The following is a 23,431-nucleotide window of genomic DNA, read 5'->3' as shown; positions in this document are numbered from 1 at the left end:
CCACCGCAGCATCCAAAGGTCCAAACAAGACGTCACCCAACATGGCGCCTCCACGGACCAGCCAATGTCTTCTCTCAGTCTGGCAGCTTTCACAGTACACCCAGCATAGCTACCTTCACAATACCGCCACCACCCGCGGCCCACCAGGGAGTCCGTGGCAGTTACCACAGTAGCCAGTGGGTCATCACAGTTCTAGACCAAATAAGATGTTAATCAATGGGACAAGCAAAGTGTGGCCAGAAGGACCGGGGCCCAAGAACCTGGTGTCCGTCCCAGCTGACCCCCCATCACCGTGTTCCCAGTTACCGTGCTAGGATGCATTAAGCAGAGAGCGGGAATAGAGGCTCTGGTAGTAGACCCCTGGATCCCCACTCTCCGCCCCGTAGCCCCCAAACCCCATATCCAGTTTGGAAGGGGCTGGTGTCTGTTCTGACATCAGGTTGTTGATAGAGAAAGGGTGGTTGAAGTTGTAGGGTGCGTCCAACTTCAGCTCCCCTGGGAGCTCCAGGCCAGTGAAATAGGGTGTGGAGGAAGAAGGAGAAGCGCAGTCCAGAGCCCCCACATCCTCCCCACTCTGGGCCTCAGGCTCAGGAGGCGCAGGCTGGGGCTGAGCCTGGGAGGGGACCACTGTGGCGGCTGCAGTCGTGGCGGAGGTGGCCGGCCCCACCACCGCTCCGTTCCTGGTGGTAGGTGCGGCTCCGTTTGCTTTCTTGACTTTCTCCTCCAGCTTGAAGCGTTTCTGACGACGAAGGTAGCAGCCGTTCTCAAACATGTTCCCGGAGCTGGGATGTAAGGCCCAGTAGGAGCCTTTGCCCGGCTTGTCTGGGGAGCGCGCCACCTTGACAAAGCAGTCATTGAAGGACAGCGAGTGGCGGATGGAGTTCTGCCAGCGCTGCTGGTTCTCCCGGTAGTATGGGAAGAGGTCCATGATCCACTGGTAGATCTCGCTCAGGGTCAGCATCTTGCCTGGCGCCTGCTGGATGGCCATGGTGATGAGAGAGATGTAGGAATACGGTGGCTTGGCGTGGGCCAGCGGCCGCCGGTACCCCTTTGCCATCTCCTTTCCGTGGACCAGCCCAGGCCCTGGGGCGCCATACCCGGAAGTATTGCTTCCACCGTTGCCGCCGGCACCCAGGCCTGGGAAGGTGGGCCCCAGGGGCGCTGTGGGGGCTGGGGGTGCCAGGGGTCCTGTGGGTAGTGGGGAGGCCTGAAGCCCTCCTGGAGGGTAGGGAGAGCTGAGAGGGTTCAAGGTCATGTAGGAGTTGAGAGGGGCCATGGTGGGCACGGGAGTCACCGGAGAGTACACCTGTGGTGAGAGGAACAGATCCATCAGTGGATTTTCACCCTCCTGCTGGGCAGAGGGGCTCTGGAGTACAGGTCCACTCACGGGTGTTTGAAGACAGCTTCACACAGCCCTCACCAGCCTCAAACTCACTATGCAACCAAGGATGACCTTGAATTCCTGATCCTCCTGTCTCCACCTTCCAGTTGCTGGGAATGCAGGTTTGGGCCATCGTGCCCAGCTCACCTGCCCGGTCTTGCCTTGTCTGTGAGTCCCTACCATCATTGCCTCTCTCTGGAGGTAGCTGCCTCCCCAGATCATGTCCCCTGTTTTCACTCCAGGGTTGTACCCCCTAAACCATACATTCAAGGTCAAGTTTGAACGCGGTTTTTGAAGTGTAGGTGGTCTGAAATACCCTGGGGGAGTCTCTGAAATTGTTTTCAGGTATCCACCAGGTCAAGGCCATTTTTCTGTTTCATGTTTGTGGCTTAGTGACACGGTCTCACTGTGTAGACCAGGCTGGCTTCGACTTAAAGAGATCCATCTGCCTCTGCCTCCTGAGTGCTGAGTGTGCCACCACACCTGGCTAAACCCGCTCAAGTCCATTTTCAAAATCACAGTGAAGTATCAGTTCTACCAGGCACGGTGGTACAGGCCTGTCATCCCAGCTACCTGGGAGGCTAATAATCCCAAATTTAGGACCAGCATGGGCTTCAGAGAGACTTCTAGAACAGCCCGGACAACTTACTGGGATATTGCCTCAAAATAAACAATAACAAGAAGGGCTGGGGTGTGGCTCAGTGGTAGAGCCTCTGCCTAGAATTCCCCAGTGAGGGGCTAGGGGTGTGGCTCAGTGGTAGAGCCCCTGCCTAGAATTCCCCAGTGAGGGGCTGGGGTGTGGCTTAGTGGTAGAGCCCCTGCCTAGAATCCCCCAGTGAGGGGGTGGGGGTGTGGCTCAGTGGTAGACTGCTTACCTAGCATACAGGGGGGCCTGGATTCACTCTCTAGTAAATCAAAAAAGAAAAGTTTCGTCCACCTCTTGTACCCTCTTTCATATGAGTGTATGATGAGCTTTTCATTGATCTGTGACATCTGCTCTTGCAATAGACCAAAGGTCTAGAATGTACTCTTACATCTTGCCAGCTGTGTGGCAAAAGAAGAAGATAGTGTCTCTCTTCTCACTAAATTTTATGTATTTATTTATCTTTGAGACAGAACCTCACTGTGTAGCTAACCCTGTTCTCAAGCTTACTATTCTTTTTAAACAGTATCTGAAACCCCTTAGTTATACTACCATGACTGTTATTTTAAACTAAATTAGGGCTGGGTGGTAGTGTGGGTGGCGCACACCTTTAATTCCAGCACTCAGGAGGCAGAGGCAGATCTCTGTGAGTTCAAGGCCAGCCTCCTCTACAGAGTGGGTTCCAAAATAGCTAGGACTACACAGAGAAACCCTGTCTCAAAAAAATTTAAAAAAAAATACCCCCCCAAAACTAAATTAAATTAGGGGCCAGCAAATGGCTCAGTGGGTAAAGGCGCTTGCCCCCAAGCCTAACAGCACGAGTTCGATCCTCAGGACCTACATGGTGGAAGGAGAGAGCCGATTCCTGAAAGTTGTCCTCTGACCTCCACATGTGTACCACGACCACGACATTTGTGTGGTCACACACTAATAATAAATAAGTGTAAATAAATACAGTTTTAAAACTACATTCAAGCTGGGCGGTGGTGGTGCACGCCTTTAATCCCAGCACTTGGGAGGCAGAGGCAGGTGGATCTCTGTGAGTTCAAAGCCAGCCTGGTCTCCAAAGCAAGTTCCAGGAAAGGCGCAAAGCTACACAGAGAAACCCTGTCTCAAAAAAACCAAAATAAATAAATAAATAATAAAACTACATTCATGCCTATTTTTAAATTTTAATCTTTTTAAAGTCTCACTTTTGAATACAATAATTATCAATGGATATACCCCAGATCTACAGAAACTGGAGCAGGTCTGTCTGTCTGTCTGTCTGTCTATCTATCTACCTATCTTTTTATTTTATTTACTTATTCCCCCCCCTCTATCTATCTATCTACCTATCTTTTTATTTTATTTACTTATTCCCCCCCCCCGCCACCCCCCAGTTTTTTGAGACAGGGTTTCTCTATGTAGTTTTCGTGCCTGTCCTGGAACTCACTCTGTAGCCCAGGCTGGCCTTGAACTCACAGAGATCCACCTGCCTCTGCCTCCCAAGTGCTGGGATTAAAGGCGTGTACTACCACCGCCTGGCTTACTGGTTTTGTTTTTGAGACAAGGTTTTTCTGTGTAGCCCTGGCTGTCCTGTAACTCACTTTGTAGACCAGAGATTCACCTGTCTCCGCCTCCTGAGTGCTGGGATTAAAGGCGTGCACCTTGCTTCTTCAACAATTTTTTAATAGAGTAAAGAAGTTTGAGGGCTGGAGAGAGGGCTCAGCGGTTAAGAGCAAATCCTGCCCTTCCCGAGGTCAGGAGTTCAGTTCCCAGTACCCACACGGGGTGCCTCATAACTGCCTATAATTCTAGCCCTAGGGGATCTGACACCTCTAGTCTTGAGCACTTGATCTCAAGGGCACATAACCACACACATATACATACTAAAAATTATCTTTCAAACATAAAAATAGGTTTTAAATGTCTCCTTGTTGGGCACAGTGGTACCTGACTTTAATCCTAGCACTCAGGAGGCAGACACAGGCGATCAAAGCCAGCCTGGTCTACACAGCAACTATTAGATTAGCCAGGGTTTCATACTTACTGAGAGACCACCTTAAAAAAGAAAAAAGAAAAAAAAAGAAAAAAGAGGTCCTGAGCACAGTAAAATTGAGAAATCAATCAAAATTAGCCAGGTCAGCTGAAAATTGATTTATGTAACAAATCAGTGGTTTTCCATTTTTTCTTATTCTTTTTTAAAAATTTATTTTACGTATATGATTGCTTTGCTTGCTTGTATGGATGTATATCGCATGAGTGCCTGGTGGCCAAGGAGGCCAGAGAGGGTGTCAGATCTCCATTTCCTGAAAGTAGTCTTCTCTCCAACCGTGTGTGTGTGTGTGTGTGTGTGTGTGTGTGTGTGACACACACACAGAAACATATTCATGCATGCGCAAACACACACAGAAACACACACACGCATATTCACACACATGCACGCACAAACACACGCACTCTTGCACACTCATGCAGAAACACACTCATGCATGTCCAAACACACACACTCCTTATATAAATAAATGAATTTGAAAAAAATTTACAAGTGCACCCCATTTTCAGAAACGTTCGCATGTGCCCTTAGCTCAGTGAGATACGGTACACACTGGTGTGTTTTCCAGAATCACAGGCAGTCTCACGGTGGTGGCTCACACCTGTGATGCTGGCACTCGAGGCCAAGGCAGGAGGATCAATGTGCACTGAAGAAAAATCTGGGTTATATATTGAAATGCTTTTTCTGATAACAAATCAGCATCTTTTTTTTTTTTTTTCAGCCAGTCTAGAGGTTTCTGTTTGATTCCTCTTTTTTTAAGGCAGGGTCTTGCTCTGCAGCCCCTGCTACCCGCTAACTCCTTCCGCAGCAGCCTCAGCCTCCCTGGTGCTGGGGTTACAGGTAGGTACTGCCATACCAGCTTCAACAGGTATTTGTTCACTATCTACACCGTGCCAGGAATTGACCCAAGCATTTCACAGGTGTTGTCTCTAATCCTTACAAACATATGTGTATGTGTGCTATTATTACTGTGATATCATGTTCTATATGCAGAGATTTGAATGCCAGAATCACACATACTGGGCAGAGGCTCTACCACTGAGCCACACCCCCAGCCCCTCACTGGGGGATTCTGGGCAGGGACTCTACCACTGAGCCACACCCCCAGCCCCTCACTGGGGGATTCTAGGCAGGGGCTCTACCACTGAGCCACACCCCAGCCCCTCACTGGGGGATTCTAGGCAGGGGCTCTACCACTGAGCCATGTCTCCAGCCCCTCACTGGGGGATTCTAGGCAGGGGCTCTACCACTGAGCCACACCCCAGCCCCTCACTGGGGGATTCTAGGCAGGGGCTCTACCACTGAGCCACACCCCAGCCCCTCACTGGGGGATTCTAGGCAGGGGCTCTACCACTGAGCCACACCCCAGCCCCTCACTGGGGGATTCTAGGCAGGGGCTCTACCACTGAGCCACAGCCACAGCCCCTCACTGGGGGATTCTATACAGAGGCTCTACCACTGAGCTACACTCCTTGCTAAAGAGTTGTTTTGACGCCCATTTTACTGCTGAGTCAGCTATGGCCCAGAGAAGTTGTCAGTGGGTGAGGGCCACACAGAAAGGAAGAGGAAGAATTTTGGTAGTCTAGAACCTGGCCTGACTGGTGTCCTGGACCATGAAAGCTGCAGCCAGGACAGTCAGAAGTGCCCACCCTTGTGGAGCCGACCATCTAGCAGGAAGTCAGCGATCCCGAAGAGCAGGGAAAACACTAAGCATGTTGGGTGGTCCTTCTCTTTCTAGATATACCTGTCCTGTCTACCCACTGTCCTCTGTCCTCCCTCCTCCAGTCTTCCATATGCCTGACTACCCTCCCCTCTCCCGGCTGGGATCTCATGGCCATGGAAGGGACCTTAGACTCGGCGTTGATTGAATGGAAACCACCGGGTTTCTGGTTCTCTGACACCATGAGCATTAGCTGGACTCGAGGTCCAGAGAACAAAGGGACCTGTCAGAACAGCTTAGGGAGTCAGGGACAGGTGACAAGTCCCTGTGCCTTCCTCCTCCGGCCTCTCCAGGTAGCTCTTTTCTCCCCCCCTCCTTCCTCCCTTTGACAAGAGTGTCACGTAGCCCAGGCTAGCCTTGAACTAACCTAGAGTAACCTCGAACTCCTGATTCCTCCTCTGCCTCTACCTCCCAAGAGCTGAGACTACAGCATGGGCAGCCACCCGGTTGATACGCCGGGGATCAAAGCCAGGGCTGTCTGGGCACCAGGCATTTGAGCAACTGTGCTACAGCCCCGGGGTAGCTTTGTTCTTTTCTCTTCTCTCTTTCTTTTTCATCCTATGTAGGTATCTGTGTGTGGGTATGTGCAAGTGAGTGTGGGTGCTGGGGGAGGCCAGAAAAGGCTGTCGGATGCCTTGGATCGGGAGTCACAGGCAGTTGTCAGCTGCCTAACGTGGATGCTGGGAATCGAACTCAGGTCCTCTGCAAGAGCAGTATGGCAGTCTTAACTGTTCAGCCATCTCTCTCTCTCTTTTCAGCCCCCACAGGAAGCTCTTGCTAGATAGACCAGGATAGCCTTGAATTCCTGAGCCTCCGGGGCCCCCCACTTCCCAAATGCCGACTTTACAGGTTTTTCACCGCAGAGGCACAGGGCTCCGCGGGCAGCTCTTACATCCTTCAATCCTCTCTTTCCTCCCCTCTCTCCCTCCCTCTTTCTGACACAGGATCTTGCTATACAGCCCTGGCTGCCTTCAGGTGTGTGGCAATCCCCCTGCCTCCCCCTCCCTAGTGCAGGGATTAAAGGTGTTTACCACCACCCCTGGCCCCTGCACAGGCCACATCCCATCCCCAGTGAGTGTCCCTCCAGCTCCATCCCAGAAGCTCAGCACCCCTTCGCTTCCAGCGCCATCTCCGATCCTTCTCTTGCCTCTCCCACCCAGCGCCTGTCACTCACCACCTCATCTCTTGCCTCAGTCTCCCCTCCTTGCTCCCCTCCCTTCCCCCACTCCCCCTGTGTGCAGTATACATAGCTTGGTAATTCTCCTCTGCATCCCCATCTCTCTCCGGGAGTCTGTTTCCTACCCTCCTCCATGCTCTGCCCCTCCCCTTCGAAGGCAAAAGTGATGGCCTCAGGGGGATCCAGAGTCTCTTCATCCCTTCATACCTCACTCTACTTCTCCAACCCTGGGACATCAGGGCCTTCCTTTTTCTGGCTCCCCACCCACCCGGAAGTCCTTCTTGAGGTCTGACCTCAAGCACTCCAGCTGCTCTAATCCACCCTAGGCTTTCCCACGCCCCATGGCTGGGATGAACCCCTGATGTCCGGGTCTGAACCGGATCTCCCCCACTCAGGGTGCGGCTGAGAGTGGGGGGAAGCCCTCAGGGGACCTTCATCCCTACCTGGGAGGCTTCAATTTCTCCCTTTTCATTTCCTTATTGTTTCTGAAGAAGGGTGTGCTAGGCAGCAGAAAGGAAGCCTGGTGACACTTCCAATTCCAGACCCGACCTGAGGACCCCAGCACCCTGCACAGTGCCCTCCCTACAGCTCATCTCTAAAATGGGGGGAGGGGGAGCTGCTGGGACAGCTGATGCGTAAGATCCCATGGGTGTACCCCAGGATGCCACAGAGTAGGACACAAGATATCAACTTCATTACCCACTCCCCCAGAAGCCATTAGTTGGGGGGCGGGGTCTTGCCTGTTCTTAGTCCCATTGGAATGCAGCCCACCATTGTTCTCAAGAGCAAGGAGAGAGATGGGCTTTCCTGCTGAGAACTGGCAGGTGCTGCCAGTACCAGTGCCTGGTGCCTGGTGAGTGGTGCCTGGCTGGGGGTGGGGTGGGGGTGGGGTGGGGGACCTTCAACAGTAGCTCCAAACCATCCAGTCTCTCCTTATTTTAACTCTTCCAAAATTACATCTAGGCTGGCCCTCACCTAACTCCCCTTCCCCTAAGGTCTCATTCTGTAGGTCAAGCTGGCCTGGAACTTGCTATGTAGCTGACCTCAAACTTGTTGTCATCCTCCTGCCTCAGCTTCCCAAGTGCTAGGTTTACACATACGCAGAACCACGACTGGTCTGTCAGTTTCTGTCAGTCTCCACATTCACTGTCTCCTCAACTGGGGGGGGGGGGCATTCACACACCACCCCCAAACTTCAGCCTTTCCTCCCTAGGACCCCTCCCCCCCCACAAACTAACTTCTTTGGCTGTATCCCCAGGACCAATTTGGAATTGACTCTTAAACCCAATGCTCCAACTCCCAACTACCTGAGAGCCTCCACGTAACACCTTGGCCTCTGCCTTCCCGGTAATATCACCAACACCTCCGGCCCCCTCCCTTTCCACCTCCCCACACTCCCAATACCTTCCCTGTCAGCTCTGCCTCCCCACTACACCTCCCCAGACCTAGGACAGGCCCCTCCCGGGCACCTGGCCAAGTCCGAGCCCCATAACCCCTAAGGGATCCAGGAGTCCAACCCCACAACTTGGAAATACTGAGCCTAGCCACCTCCCTCAACTACTAAACCTTGACTCTGTTGGTGAGCCCGGCCACTCCAATCTCACCCGTCCACCTTCAGTCTCCTAGGTCAGGAACCTATGGGTCCAGAACCTCACCTCCTCCTGCCCACCCTCACAATACGGACTACAGGGCCAGTGAACAAAGCACGGGTCCCTTGCAACAGGACAAACAGGAGTTAGACGTGAAGAGGGACTTTCTGTTTGTCAGGGTGAGGGAATTAAGGTAAATCTAGCAGTGACTGGATTGTGCACTGTCTGAAGGGAGGCCCTGCTGAGGGTCGTGGTAAGGATGCGGGGTGAAGACTGACTTCTACCACACCCGGCGTGGATGCCCATATGTCTTTTGATCTCCCAAGGCTGACGTCACCTGAGGGCTAGTCTACCTAAGCCACCTGTTACGGTAGCTTCCTCAAAAGGATCCCGCTTACCCTGCTTCGGCCCCTACCTTAGCTCTCCCGCTGATCTTTATCCCCGAACCCCAATTCTGATCCCAGTTGCCCAAAGCTCCCCCACCCCGTCCTTCACCCGGCACTTCCACCACAGACTCCCACCACAGTGGGAGCTCCCAACCCGTCCTCTCTACTTGGAACCTCGTTTCTTGAGGTCCTCCAGTTCTGACCCCCTATCCTAGAGCTCCGATTTTCCACCTCCAGTTTGTTCACCTGAAGCAGGGTCTCAGCACCATTCAAGTGCGGCCTCAAGGTTTGCTTGCTAGCATTTTCTCCGTCTGGAGGCAAACTATCATCGCCTGGACCTGCTGGTCTAAATCGCCCTCCCAAGTCTTGTCCCCCTGTCCCCGACTGACTCCCACACCTGGCGTCTGTGTCCCCAAGTCTTTGGCTCTCACCTGGGCCCACACCACCGCCCGTTTGCATCTCAGCCCGCAGCTCCACACCTGCCCCCCATTTCCCGCTCCGCCATCCCCGAGGACACACCTCGCCCGCCTCCGGGTAGTAGCTCCACTCGGCCAGGTCATGGGCCTCCATCTTCACCGAGCCCAGCATCCCCCGGGCCTGCGCCCCGGCACGCCCAGGCTGCGGCCCCCCGGGGGAACCGAGCGCTTCGGCCACTCGGCAGGCACCGGCCCCGAGTTCCGAACTGAGGCACGCAGCCCGGGAGTCCCGCTGGCCCAGGCGCCTTGGGAGGCAGTCACTTTTTATAGCCGGGACACCCCCACCCTGGCCCGCCCCGGGCTCCCCTCCCACCTCCCCTAGGGCGGTGCGCTCGGATTGGGGCGCCCCCTGCGGGATCGCAAGGAGACAAACCTTAGGCACCCGGAGCCTCGGTCCTGGCACCTGGGAGCTAGCGATGGTTGAAGAGTGGGGGGAGCTACCGGGAGCGGAGTGCAGGGCCACACACTGCAGATCCCAAGAAAGAGCCCTAGAGCCACAACGCGAGGGCTGGGAAATCTTTCCGCCTCGAGGTGTTTCATCATCTCCACCTAAGAGAGGGAAACGCCAGAGCCCCTCATGTCCTCCACGAAGGAGAAGAGGCTGACAGCGTTCAGGACTCCATCAGTCCATGTATGACACCGTAAATATCCCGCAGAGATTCTCGAAACCACATTCCCATTGGACAGACGGGAAGACTGAGGCTTTCGACGACGGCAAATGCTGCAGGCTGCGTACTGGGTCAGGGCCAGCGGTGGAAAGGCTCAGACCTTCTGCTCAGACCCCCATTAAGGCACCCGATCTCCTCCAAGACCCGGGAGCTCCGCTCACAGCACTCCCCAGTCTAACGTCAGCCTGCCGTCTAGGGAGGTGGGGGCCCCTCCGGGAACTCCATTTCCCAGAAGCCTCCGTTCCCATTTCCGTCCGGCGCCTGCGCACCACGGACTACATTTCCCAAAAGGCATGGCGCTCGAGGGCCGGAAATGGCGGCCGCCCCGGTGGGCACCCGGGGAGGGCGGACGGCTGCCGACGCGGCACGCCGTAGGGGCGGGGACGGGCCGCGGTGCGGGACTCCATTTCCCGGCGGCCCTGCTACTGCAGCGCCTGCGCTGTGTTACGGCGGCAGGCGGAAGATGGCGGCGGCGGCAGCGTCTGCGGAGAGGCGCTGCTGAGGGGGCGCGAGGGGGACGGAGGCCGGAGCCGCGGTGAGCGGGTGGCGGCGTGAGGGCCTGGGGCGAGGGGAGGAGGGGCGCCGATGAGGCCGGGGCGCGAGCGGCGGGGCGGGCCTCGGGGCGGGCCGGGAGCGGCGGGGTCGCGGGCCCTCTTGTTCTTCCCCCCGCTGCTTAGGACCCTCCCTTGGCCACCAAGTCCCCCGCGGCCAAAGTTCCAGCGTGGCCCCCGCGGAAGTCTGCCCCGCAGACCTCCTCCGCCACCGGTCTGCGCCTCGGCTCCGCCCCGCACACAGCTGCGACCGACCCTTGGCTTCCCCAGAATGGCCATGTGCCTTCCTCCTCCGGGCCTTTGCATAGGCTTGCCCCCCATCCCTCCTCGCTCTCGGAGCGTGCTGTTATCCATCGGCCTGCCTACCTCCCCTTTCAGCCTTGGGGTTGGGGGGCTCGGCACCCCACGTCACGTCACCCACGGACCCCCGTTTCCCGCCCTCCCCCAGGTCCTCCTGCAGAAGGCTCCCACGGGTCCCGGGGCTTTTCCCTCTCTTCACGTGTGGTCGCATCTGTTATGAGGGTTTTATGTCTCTGACCCTGAACTCTGTGTGGGTGTGTCTCAGTCAGTGCCTGCTTCCAGCGCAGCTCCGGTCACACACGGGAGTTGCTCAGTTGATGTTCGTTGAATGAATGGGAAAAAAACAAACAAAAAACCCACTCGGAGGAGATCCACTCATTAGGGTAACAGAGGAGTTGTTGTGCTTCTGGTGGGAGGAGCAGTTCACTGCTGAGCGCACAGCGAGGGAGGGGGAGTCAGATAATTTGTTAATGGTTCAGATAGCCAGACTGCAAGCACCCCAGCTATTCTAAAGTCGGAAGGCTGGCTGAAATCAGTAATTATATTTACATAAGGAAATGATTTGCAGCTGTAGAAAAAAAAGGAAGGAGAAAAATAGACAGACTCCCAGCATTTATTAAGAGAAAAACAGTGGAATAGAAAATAGTTTATGGCCGGGTGGCGGTGGCACACGCCTTTAATGCCAGCACTCGGGAGGCAGAGGCAGGCGGATCTCTGTGAGTTCCAGGACAGCCTGGGCTACCAAGTGAGTTCCAGGAAAGGCGCAAAGCTACATAGAGAAACCCTGTCTGGGAAAAACCAAAAAAAAAAAAAAAAAAAAAAAAAAAGAGAGAGAAAAACAGTGGAATAGAAAATAGTTTATGACCGGGTGGCAGTGGCGCACGCCTTTAATCCCAGCACTCGGGAGGCAGAGGCGGGCGGATCTCTGTGAGTTCCAGGACAGCCAGGGATATACAGAGAAATCCTGTCTTCAAAAACAAAAACAAAACAAACAAAAAAAGAAAATAGTTTGTTTACAAGTTGACAGTCAGCCCTTTGTATCCAGAAGTTCACGTGTGGATTCAGCTGACCATATGTAGCCTTTTTTTTTTTTTTTTAAACATTAGCCCCTAAACGATACAATGTAACAACCTTTACATAGTATTTATATTGCCTCAGGTATTTTAAGTCATCTGGAGATGATTTAAACCAGGCTTGATGGCACAGACCTGTAATTTCAGCTACTAAAGAGACTGAGGCAGGAGGATCTCAAAGTTCTAGTCCTTGCCAAGACTGCAGAATGAGTTTACTGGCAGCCTGGGCAACTTGGTGAGAGCTTCTCTCAAAGTCTTAACAGCAAAAAGGACTGGGGATGTCGCTCAGTGGTGGAGCACTTGCCTGGCATGCAGGGGGCCCTGGGTTCCATCTCTAGCCAGCCAGAGAGAGAGAGTTTTTGAAAAATGTGCCAGAGGGTGTGGGTTTCATATGAACACTGCTCTTTTGTTTGTGGCAAGGTCTCCTGGCCCAGGCTGACTTCCCAACTCACTATGTATGGAGGATGACCTTGAATTTTATACACTGGCTTATGTGATGCTGGGGATGGAGCCTGGGCCTTTGTGAATATTAAACAACTGAGTACCAACTGAGCTCTGTCCCCAGCCCCTACAGTACTGTTTTGTTGTTGTTTTTTTGTTTTTTGTTTTGAGTGGGATTAAAATGCTGTGCAATGAGGTCTGGCCAAACAGTGCTGTTTTAAATAAGGGACTGAAGTTTGTTTCTTTGATTTTTTTTCCGAGACAGGGTTTCTCTGTGTAACAGTCCTGGGTGTCCTGGATCTCACTCTGTAGACCAGGCTGTCCTGGAACTCACAGAGATCCGCCTGCCTCTGCCTCCCGAGTGCTGGGATTAAAGGCGTGCGCCACCAACTGGCCAGAGACTGAATTTTGATATGAAGGGGGCCCTGGGGCCAATCTCTGATACTGATGGTCAGCTGAACATCATTTTTACTAATTTAAAAATAGTAAAAAAGAGAAATGGGAATATATACTCAAGACAAAACAAAACCCAGAAAATTAAAGAGTAAACCAAAGAGGAAGGAAAGTTTGTTGGTTCTTGATGTATCATCCAGAAAAAGAGTGGAAAGTTTCTTCCTTTCTGGTCCAAGGAGCATTGTGGTGTGTCATGTCTGGTGGCTATGCCCCTTGGCTTAATGAACAGACATGGGGCATGGAGACGGTCAGTAGCATGGCTGAAAGGAACACATTGGATGTGCACAGGGTGTGTGTGTAAATTTGGAGTGGGGAAGGCCTCACTATGGGGGAAAGGACTAGATCTCTGTGGGCAAGAGAAGAAACAGACTTTGAGAAAGGAGTGTGCAGGATGGGGTCAGCTGACTGCAAAGCAGCTAGAGAGAGACAAGACTAGCCCCTAGAAGGCTTCGTAGGCCTTTAGGGTAGAGCTGTGGCTGTGGCTGTGGCTGTGGCCCTGACTCTAAGCAGTGTGTGAGAGTGATAGGTATACTTTCACACGGGGCTCAGAATGTTAGCACACCTTTAGCTGGGAGGCAGAGGCAGGCAGATCTCTGTGAGTTCAAGGCCAGCCTGGGCTACCGAGTGAGTTCCAGGAAAGGCTCAAAGCTACACAGAGAAACCCTGTCTGGGAAAAACAAAACAAAACAAAAAAAGCTTTTGGTTTGTCCTTTTTCATATCTTCACATGGGCATCCAACTCGATGTGGTCCTCCTGCCTTAGCATCCTGCCAGGATTATATCACCCTGGCCTTGGTTTTCTTCATTTAACAGATCTCTCTCCCTCACTCCCCTCCCCCCTCTGTCCCACCCTCGTAAAAAGGGAGCTGTGGGAATCCCTCTGGTCCACTCTGCTGGTGTTCCCAGATTCACTGCATTCTGTCAGCGTGTAGAGATTTTCCATATTCCTTTCCCCTCTCTCAATAGAGAGTCTTGTTTAGCTGCCCAGCTGGGCTGGAGTCACAGTCCTCCCGCCTCAGACTCCAAGACTGTAAGACTAGAGGTGTGTGTACCTGCCTGGCTCCCCTGTCCATTTCCGTGCTGTCTGTTGCCTTCATTTACCCAGTGTCCAGCCCGTGCCACTCAGGGCCTTGCACACTCTGTGCAAGCACTGTCCCCTGGCCTGCAGGGCCCTGCGGTGTGCAGGTGTGTCTTTGCAACCTGTCTCCGTATTAAGGACACTTGGATGGATTAAAGTAATGTTGTGAGTCATTTCATGATTTTGTCAGTATGACTTTGTGATAATTGTGTAGAAGTTCCTCTCCCTCACTTTCACAGAAGGAGCTTAAGGATGCTGTATCACAATGAGTCTTTTCTCTGTTTCAGGTTTTTTTTTTTTTTTTTTTTTTTTTTTTTTTTTTTTTGAGACAGAATGAAATAGCCCTGGCTGGTTTTGTACTCGCTATGTAACTGAGGCTGCCTTTAAAATCTTGATGTTTCTACCTACCTGCATCTTGAAAATGCTGAGATATGAAAGATATGAACCGCCACACCTGGTCATGTAGATGGCCCTCCCTCCCTTCCTTCCTTCCTTCCTTCCTTTTTCTTTTCTTTTTTTGAGATGTGTCTCACTATGCAGCCCTGGCTGGCCTGGCTGTGCACACCTGTAATTCCCGCTCTTGGAGGCACAGACAGGAGTAGGAGTTGATGGCCATCTTTGGCTACCTATTCAGTCTGAGACCAGCCCAACTACATGACACCCTGTGTTTAAAAACAATAACAAAAAGTATTGGAGATGACGCACTGTGTGTCCCTGGGATTGGACCCCCTGCACATGAACATAAATCCTGTACCCACCCTAGAGGAGGAAGGGGGACTGGACAGGAGAACTTACTGGTTTCTTTTCCAGGGAGAACCTGACAGCAGTCATGGCAAGCGGCAGTGGGGACAGTGTCACCCGCCGGAGCGTGGCATCACAGTTTTTCACACAAGAGGAAGGGCCAGGCATTGATGGCATGACCACTTCTGAGAGGGTAAGTGTAGCTGAGGGGTTGGGAGGGAGAGAGTGTGACTCCCGCCTTCGCACGGTGCTGCCCAAGACAGCAGAGCTCAGGAGGACTGTAGGGATCGGCCCGGGCCAGTAAGACAGGCCATGACACCTGGCTCGCCCCTCCTTCCAGGTGGTAGATCTTCTGAACCAGGCAGCGTTGATCACCAATGACTCCAAGATCACAGTGCTCAAACAGGTGAGTTGGGAGTAAGGGAGAGGGAGGCAGGACGGGCAGGGAATAGTCCCTGAGAAAGTTTCATTGCTAACACCTGCGGTCATACATGCCTACATTCCTACATGCCTATACACAAATTCACACACCTGTGATGTACTCATTCATGCCTTCACATGCACACATGTGCACTTATGCCTGTACTGTATTCACACACACACACACACACACACACACACACACACCCGTGTTACACTCATACATGACTGCACATGCACACTTGTACATACCTGTACCCCAGGGTGCAGTGCTCATCCAGTGCTTCCCAAACTCTGGGGCTGGGGGTGGCAGGTGGGGGGTCACCTGTGGTTTATGCACAGAGAAGCAGACCTCAGTTTACAGAGTGAGCCTAAGGTCACTCTGTGAGCAGCTGGTCAACTAGCCCTTGGATTGCGGGGTCCACCTACAGGTCCTGTGCCTTTTCCCTCTCACATAGTCCAGTACGGTGAACGTACAGTGATGATCCATAGTGGGCAGGGTTGACAAGCAGAATCAAGAGGAAACTTCTGACCTGTCCAGGATAGGGGGTCAGGGTAGGTTTTCTAAAAGGGGATGTCTGAACCAACTGCTGGAGGAACAGAAGATGTAAATCATAACCAAACACAGAGCACCAAAGCATGTGCTGAGATAGAAAGAGATAGGGGGCCTTCAGAATAAGAAGCCAAGGTGACGTTCAGAGATCATTGGATAGGGTAAAGGCACAGCTCGGTGGTAGAGCCCCTGCCTAGAATCCCCCAGTGAGGGGCTAGGGGTGTGTCTCAGTGGTAGAGCCCCTGCCTAGAATCCTGGGGCCCTGGCTCAGTAGTAGACATTCTTTACTTAATAAGTACAAAGCCTTGGGACCCTTCTCCGAAGCACCATGAAGAAAAAACACACAGCATTAGAGCCTGGGATCACGTTGCCCGGGTCAGGACCCTAGTTCTACTTGCTTAGCATGTTGTCAAAGGTGCCAGCCCCTCCTGTGCAGTAGAATGGGCGTTGGTGTAGTTATGGGGGCGATTTACGAGCAGTACTTGGAATGGTATCATTGAGGTTTTGGACCAGCTTTGAGTTTGCAGGAGGATGTCTGGGAGAAAGTGTTATTTCCAAGAGCAGGAGCTGGGGCGGTGGTTCACTGTGAAAGCGGAAGAATTTGGGTTCAAACCCCCAGCACCCATATCAAGTTGGGCATGGCTGTGCATGTCTATGAGCTCAGCTCTGGGGGTGGTGAATCCTGGGAGCTTGCTAGCTAGGCAGCTTAGCTAAAGCTTTGAGATAGTTGAGAGACCCTGTCTCAGAAAAAAAGCCTGACATGTAGGAGGTCCCAGGAAATGGGCTCTCATGGTTGGAATGCTTGCTGGATGCTGACATTGTAAGGATGGAGAACTGGCAGACAAGTAAGAGGAGGCTGAACCTCAGGAAGGCAGGAGCCCCAGGGCTTTTCCCCCTTTGCTTTTCCTTAGCCTTGGCTTGCTGGGCAAGCGTGCTACTGCTGAGCTACAGTCTCAGCCCTGTTACTATCCATTCAAACTCATTCATTTATTTGGTTTTTCGAGACAGGATCTTTTTCTGTGTAGTTCTGGCTGGCCTGGAGCTCACTCAGTGTGTAGACCAGGCTCCCTCAAAATCACAGCGATCCACCTGCCTCTGCCTCTCAAGTGCTGGGATTAAAGGTGTGCGCCATCATGACTGGCTGACTTTTATTTTGAGAAGTGTTTGCACTGTGTTGTTCAAACTGGCCTGAACTCACTCTACAGCCTAGGCAGGTGTTGAACTCGTAGTCTTCCTGTCTCCTCGAGTAGCTTGGATCATAGGTCTGTGCCACTAGGATCAACTTTCTTTTGTTTAGTACTCTTGGATGTCATGTCCCCACTGCTGACCAGGACCTGCCTCCTTTCTACAGGCCCAGGGAAACTTCCCAGTGGCCTATGAGAACCTTGATCTGTGAGGGTCTCATTAGACAGCATAGCATTTGAGGCTCGGGATCAGGATCGTCAGAACCACCAGTGATATTCCTCCCTATTCTTGTCTGCATGGACTAGATCTGGGTTTATCTGACGTTTGTTTGTTTGTTAATTTTATGTGTTTGGCCTACATGTGTATGTGCGCGCCATGTGCGTGCAATGCTGACAAAGGCCAGCAGAGGGTATCAATCAGGTCACCTTGGAGCTGGAGTTACAGATGCTTGTGACTGCATGCTGGGAATCAAACCTGGTCCTCTGGAAGAGCACCCAGTGCTCCTAATTGCTGAGCTCCTTTCCAGCCCCTGTATTTAAATTAACCATTTATTTTTTATTTTCCCTGTATGTCTGGTGTGCATGTGTGCTTGTTGACGTGGATGTAGAAGCTTGGTAGCGTGGTCTGAGATGCATGTATGCATACATGTAGAGGCCAAAAGTTGACTGTGTTTCTCAATCACTCTCCGCTTTATTGAGGCAGGGTCTCTCAGTAGAACCCAGAGCTTGCTGATCATTAGTCTAGCTAGTCAGGTTGCTCCGGGAACCTTTCTCTGCCTCGAAAGTGCTGGGACTGCAGCTGTGGTGCTCTGGAGATCCAACCTCTGTCCTCAGGCTTGTGGAGGGAGTGTTTTACCCACCGAGCCGTCTCCCGGTCCTTATTTTTATTTTCTTTATTTTGAGTATGCCTGCACAAGTGTATGGATGTCAGGGGACAACTTGCTGGAGTTGGCTCCTTTTTTCTACCAAGCGGCTCCCAGAGATGCTGTTTAGATCTTCAGGCATGGGTGGCTAGCATCTTACTCACTACGCCATCTTGCTGGCCCCTATTTTTAGTTTTTTAGAGTCCGTAGTCCAGACTGCCTTGATAGCATGACAGTCTTGCCTCAGCCTCCCAAGTACTGGAATTATGAGAGAGAGCCACCGTGCCTGGCTTTTATGTTTTATGTCTGCTCCTCCTCCAATCTCCTAGGTCCAGGAGCTGATCATCAACAAAGACCCCACCCTGCTCGACAACTTCCTGGATGTGAGTGGTCAGCCTGGGGGATGGGATAAAGGTGAGGTGATGCTCCTCGGTGTGGCCTGATCCATCTTCCCTCGGACGTTACAGGAGATCATCGCTTTCCAAGCAGACAAGTCCATTGAAGTGCGCAAGTTTGTCATTGGCTTCATCGAGGAGGCATGGTACGGGTCTCCTCGAGAGTGCCTGGGTGTCCTGGCTTGTGTCCCTCCCCCCAATATACCTCATGTCCCTGTACTTCAACCAACACTTCATGGTTGCTTTGTTAGTCCAAGCGGCAGGCCTCCTTTCAGAATGCAGGCAGCAGCTGACTGGCTTCTCTCAGGCAGGCTGACGTGACAGAGTCCTGGGAAGTGAACTCAGGTTCTCTTGAGAGCAGTGTGCGCTCTTAGCTGTTGGGCCGTCTCTCCAGCCCACTCCACCCCTCACCCATGTACTATTTTAAAACAATCATCAGTGGAGATTAGTACAATCACTCTGGAGTTCTTGTTTTGCTTTAGACAAGGTCTAATGTAGCTTAGGCTGGCCAGGAGCCCACTTTTATAGCAGAGAATAACCTTGACTTTTTGGTCCTCCTGTCTCTGGAGCAGGAGGTTTGCCCCCAATCCCTGGCCTCAGCGTCTAGTTCTGAAGCATCTGCCAGAGAGGAGTCATCCCTCCTGTCTGCCTACCTCTGCACATAGCCGGGTGAGCTGCTGAGGACATGGAGTCTCACTGTGCCTGTCTTACAGTCCTGCCGGCCCACACCCATGCTCTCGTCTGACCCATCTCCCTCTGGCCCCGTCTCTTCTCTGCCCCTCACAAAACACCAGTGTCCTTCGTAGCTGTCTGCTTAGGTGGCCATTCCCTCCCTTGGCCAGGGCTCCTCAGAAAACCCTTCCTGAGCATTCCCTCTGGCTCCTGCACAGTGGCGCTTCTCTTCACTGTCGCTGTTCTTTGTGATGCTCCACACTGCTTGAAATCGCCTGGGCCACTCACCACAAAAAAAGTCAGCTTCACAGCAGGGCTGTCTGTCTTGCTGGCCTCCACGTCCTGGCATCTGCCTCAGACAGGGTTGGTTCTCACGGTGACAGTGGAGGTGTTGAACAAGCAAGGGCACCTGTCTAACAGTGGCTCGGGGTCTCTAGCCTTTGATCGCTACAGCAGCCTTGGGTGGACCAGTCACCCCCTGCTCCTCAGAAGGGGGAGGAGCTCCTTCCTCTCTTCTCATTCCTGGCGTTGTAACAGGGAGGAGATAAAATAGCTCTTTTTGTTGCCCTCCTAGCCTGCCAGGAGTTGTTCAACCTCCCTCGTGAGGCCTTGAGGCGTTTCTTGATCTGTTTAATTGAGAAAATAGGCTTGGAGGGTCAGGTGGGTTTTCCCAGGTTCACTTGGTGGAACTTGGCAGACCTAGGATATGTTATCCTGTATCTCTGACCCCAGTGCCCTACACTGTCACACTCGCCTCTTTCCTGGGAAAATGGGTGGTGGTTTTTGTCTGTCTGCTGGAGACGGGTTCTCACTGTGGCCTTGAACTTCTTGAACCGCCTCAGCTTCCTCAGTGCCGAGATTGTAGCCTGTGCCACCACACCCAGCTTTACCAAATTTTCGGGGTTCACAAAACATCGTGTGTATCAGATGTGTGCCCGTGTGCTGAAGGACGCAGCAGGGAGCAAAGCTGTGTACCACCCTGCCTTCTGACATCTGACAGTCAGGTTTTTGTCTGAGAGTCTCACGGAGCCAGGCCTGCAGCCAGTGCTCAAACACTGAACCATCTCTCCAGCCTATTTTTTTGGTCTTTTTTGTTTCTTTGTTTGTTTGATGCCTCATATTTTTTGAATGGTGCAACTGATGCTTAGAATCAGATGGAACTTATTTTGTGAAAAAACACATTAATGTACTGAGCTCTGGGGCTGGCTGACCTTCTCAGATTTCTTTGTTCCTTGACGAGACGTTCCTGGAGGCCTTTGGTTCTTTCTGGCAACCGAAGTGACCCTGCCAGTTCTTAGTCCTACCGAAGGGTCCCTAATGTGGGAGCCTTCAGGCCTGAGTAAACAAAACGAGGTGTTTCTATCAAGCCCTTTCATTAAGCACTTGGTGGGTTTTGTGGCTGTTTCCACCACCTGCGCAGTAGATGTTCTTCAGATAGGATGAAGGACCAAGGCTAGGGATGTGGTGCAGTCAGAGTGCTTGCCTAGCATGTACAAGGCCTGGGCTTCCGTCCCCAGCACCTTATAAATCTGTGTGGAGGCACACACTTACAAGTTCTAGCACACAGGATGTGGAGGCAGATCTGGAGCTCAAGGTCATCCTCAGCTGTCGTCGGAGGCCAGGCCGGAGCTGAGACTCGGAGAAGAAGATGATGCACTGGTCAAACTGGAACAGTTGTTGGCTGTCACTTACAGAGACAGCTGGGCCCACAGAGTTGAAGGAGTGAAGGCTGCAGGGCCAGCTATGGCCCAGGGGCCCATGACAGACGTACAGTGGAGGTGTCTGCTAGCAACAAAGATTCTGATCCATCCACCTCAGTTTCTTGATCTGTGGGCCTGAGTCCCTGTCCTCTACCCCAAGGTCAGCATGACCAGGCCCCTTTTCTTCCCTCCCCAGCAAGAGAGACATTGAGCTGCTGCTAAAACTGATCGCCAACCTCAACATGCTCCTGCGGGATGAAAATGTGAACGTGGTAAAGAAAGCCATTCTCACCATGACCCAGCTCTACAAGGTGGCCCTGCAGGTGAGGACCACAGCTGGGCCTTCCCAATGAAGGATGGCCTGCCTTCCAGTCGAAGCCACCTCAGTGTGGTTTGGTCTGGTAGTGGGTGTTGAACTCAAGGCTGAGTTGCCCAGGGAAACCTTGATTTCTCTCTCCCTTCCTGTGCCGCCTCCTTTGGCTGGCTTATGCCTGTACTGTCAGTCCTGGCGAGCATGAGCTTGTCATGATCGAGGTTTGCTGCTGTTGTGAGAACAGACAACAAGGCATCTAAGGTGGTCTTCTGGGTCCACTCATTGATGCATTCAACAAACATTGCCCAAGAATCTCCACTTTCAAACCCTCTGGCAGGTGGTGCAGGGGACAGTCAGGATCAGGACTCTAGGTGCAGCCTTCTCAGAGCTTCCCCAGTGAGCAGCACAGACTAAAGAATCAGCAGCCAGGCTTTGCTTGCTCGCCTGTCAACCCAGCATGTGGGAGGCTGAAGCAGAAGAGGCAAGGCTACCTTGGACTACAAAAATAAGAGCATTTTTTAAAAAAGAATCATGAGTATACAGAGATGGCCAAGCTGTTGGGAATACTTGCTCTTCCAGAGGACCCAGGTTCACTTCCTGACACCCACATGGTGTCTCATAACCATCTGTAAGTCCAATTTCAGGTCACTGGACGCCCTCTCTGACCCCACGGGTACTACATATATGTGGTGCACAGATAACATGTAGACAAAACACCATACACGTAAAAATACATCTTGAAAAGGAGGGGGAATCACATGAGTTCTCAGCTCTTACTTGATGACATAGGAGAGTGAGCTCATTGGTCAGGCCATTCGTTGGTAGCAAAATGAAGCTGGCTAGTCACTGCTGCCCTTTTTTTTTTTTTTTGGTATATGGGTGTTTTGCCCGCATGTATGTCTATGCACTGTGTGTACAGTGCCTGTGGAGGCCAGAAGAGGGCATCAGATCTTCTGGAACTGCAGTTACAGACAGTTAACGCTGCTGTGTGGGTATGGGAATCTAACCTGGTCCTCTGGAAGAGCAGCCTCTGAGGTGACTGCTCCTGTATCTTGAGATCTGGTACTTCATCACTGGGTTAGCTGTGTCTCGGTCACCCCCATCCCAGCCCTGCCCAGCACTGGGCATAGCTGTTGGTTTAGCCAAGTGAGTGTGCTCACATTCATTCAGTCTGGGGTGGGGGCAGAACCTGCTAACAGTTGATGTGTTGTCTTGGCTCTCTCTGACTCTTCTATTCCTCCTGGTCCCTTGGCAGTGGATGGTGAAGTCTCGGGTCATCAACGATCTCCAGGAGGCCTGCTGGGACATGGTGTCCTCCATGGCTGGGGAAATCATCCTGCTGTTGGATTCTGACAATGATGGCATCCGTACACATGCCATCAAGTTTGTGGAGGGCCTCATTGTCACCCTGTCACCCCGCATGGCTGATTCAGAAGTCCCTCGACGCCAGGAGCATGACATCAGTCTGGACCGGATTCCTCGAGATCACCCCTACATCCAGTACAGTGAGTGCTGCCCTGCCCTAGAGCCCTGTGTGTGCTCACCACCCCTTCTCACAGTCACCTTCTTCTTCCCACATGCCCTTTTTCTGTTTTGTTCCAGACAGGGTGTCGTGTATCCCAGGTTAGCCTTGTGTAGCTGAGGGTAACCTTGAACTTCTGATCCTCTTAACTGAACCTTTGAGTTTGGTGAGATTACAGGCCTGAGCTGCAGATGCATTAGTAGAGTGCTTGCCTGCCATAGAGCCCTGAAGTTTCCCCAGCCCTGCATACACTGGGCATGAGATGCCTGAAAACATCAGCACTTGGGAGGTGGAGGCAGGAGGATCATGAGTTTGAGTCCAATCCAGGCTACATAATAAGACCCTGTCTTAAACAGAACAAAAGAACTTGCTATGCAGTGGCCCACAGTGCTGCTACAGTGTGCTCTGTGGGTATGCAGTGGCCCACAGTATGCTCTGTGGGTATGCAGTGGCCCACAGTGCTGCTGCAGTGTGCTCTGTGGGTACATGTGGAATTTGCTTTAGTCGTTTTCCTGTAATAGGAGCTCAGTGTATTTACACCAAAATATTAAGTGTTGGCTCTGGAGGACTAGACTGAGAGCCGTGATGCTCCAGGGCCTGTTAGGCTGTGTGGGTGAATCTTCATCGAGTCAGGTTGACAGTGGGGCCCCACTGACTGATCCTCTCCTTCCCCGTTAGATGTCCTGTGGGAAGAAGGCAAGGCGGCCTTAGAGCAGCTGCTGAAGTTCATGGTACACCCCGCCATCTCCTCCATCAACCTGACCACAGCCCTGGGCTCCCTCGCCAACATCGCCCGCCAGAGACCCATGTTCATGTCCGAGGTGATCCAGGCCTATGAGACCCTGCACGGTAGGTTGGGGGTCCCCACCTCATGCCCCGTCCTGGCAGGTGGGTGGTTCTGAGGTGCTGTTGAGCTCTGCATTCCCCACTGTGTGCTATCAGCACCGCAGCTCACTGTGAGCTCCAGGTTAGGTAGAAAACCGCTTCAAGGCTGGCTCGGGATGCTCAGCCCACAAGGACAGGAGGCTGGTGACAGTTTCCCATGTCTGTGCCTGGATAAAACTCCACAAGTCTAGGCTTGAGGCATGGATGAAT

General features: G+C 52.6%; 2 protein-coding genes across 2 annotated transcripts in view; one reads left to right on the top strand and one right to left on the bottom strand.

Annotated features, from left to right (window-relative positions):
- Window positions 1-60: 60 nt before the first annotated feature.
- On the bottom strand, window positions 61-10,485 carry Foxa3 (forkhead box A3). The gene is made up of 3 exons (XM_059246947.1): window positions 10,415-10,485; window positions 9,784-10,027; window positions 61-1,306 (listed from the first exon to the last, which is right to left on the bottom strand). Exons 1-3 carry the CDS (start codon window positions 10,483-10,485, stop codon window positions 311-313), a joined length of 1,311 nt encoding a protein of 436 aa, XP_059102930.1. The 3' UTR covers window positions 61-310.
- Window positions 10,375-23,431, top strand: part of Sympk (symplekin scaffold protein) — a 32,875-nt gene continuing 19,818 nt past the window's right edge. The window contains exons 1-8 of the mRNA XM_059280909.1: window positions 10,375-10,613; window positions 14,784-14,907; window positions 15,055-15,120; window positions 18,064-18,117; window positions 18,202-18,275; window positions 20,698-20,824; window positions 22,070-22,319; window positions 23,015-23,185. Coding sequence (XP_059136892.1) covers window positions 14,803-14,907; window positions 15,055-15,120; window positions 18,064-18,117; window positions 18,202-18,275; window positions 20,698-20,824; window positions 22,070-22,319; window positions 23,015-23,185 — 847 coding nt within the window. The 5' untranslated portion in view covers window positions 10,375-10,613; window positions 14,784-14,802. The remainder of the gene's footprint in view (window positions 10,614-14,783; window positions 14,908-15,054; window positions 15,121-18,063; window positions 18,118-18,201; window positions 18,276-20,697; window positions 20,825-22,069; window positions 22,320-23,014; window positions 23,186-23,431) is intronic.

This window comes from Peromyscus eremicus, chromosome 1, assembly GCF_949786415.1.
Source record: "Peromyscus eremicus chromosome 1, PerEre_H2_v1, whole genome shotgun sequence".
In the NCBI taxonomy this organism is placed as follows: domain Eukaryota; kingdom Metazoa; phylum Chordata; class Mammalia; order Rodentia; family Cricetidae; genus Peromyscus; species Peromyscus eremicus.
The sequence above is the reverse complement of the archived record's forward strand: the minus strand, read 5'-3'. Positions and strand labels throughout refer to the sequence as shown.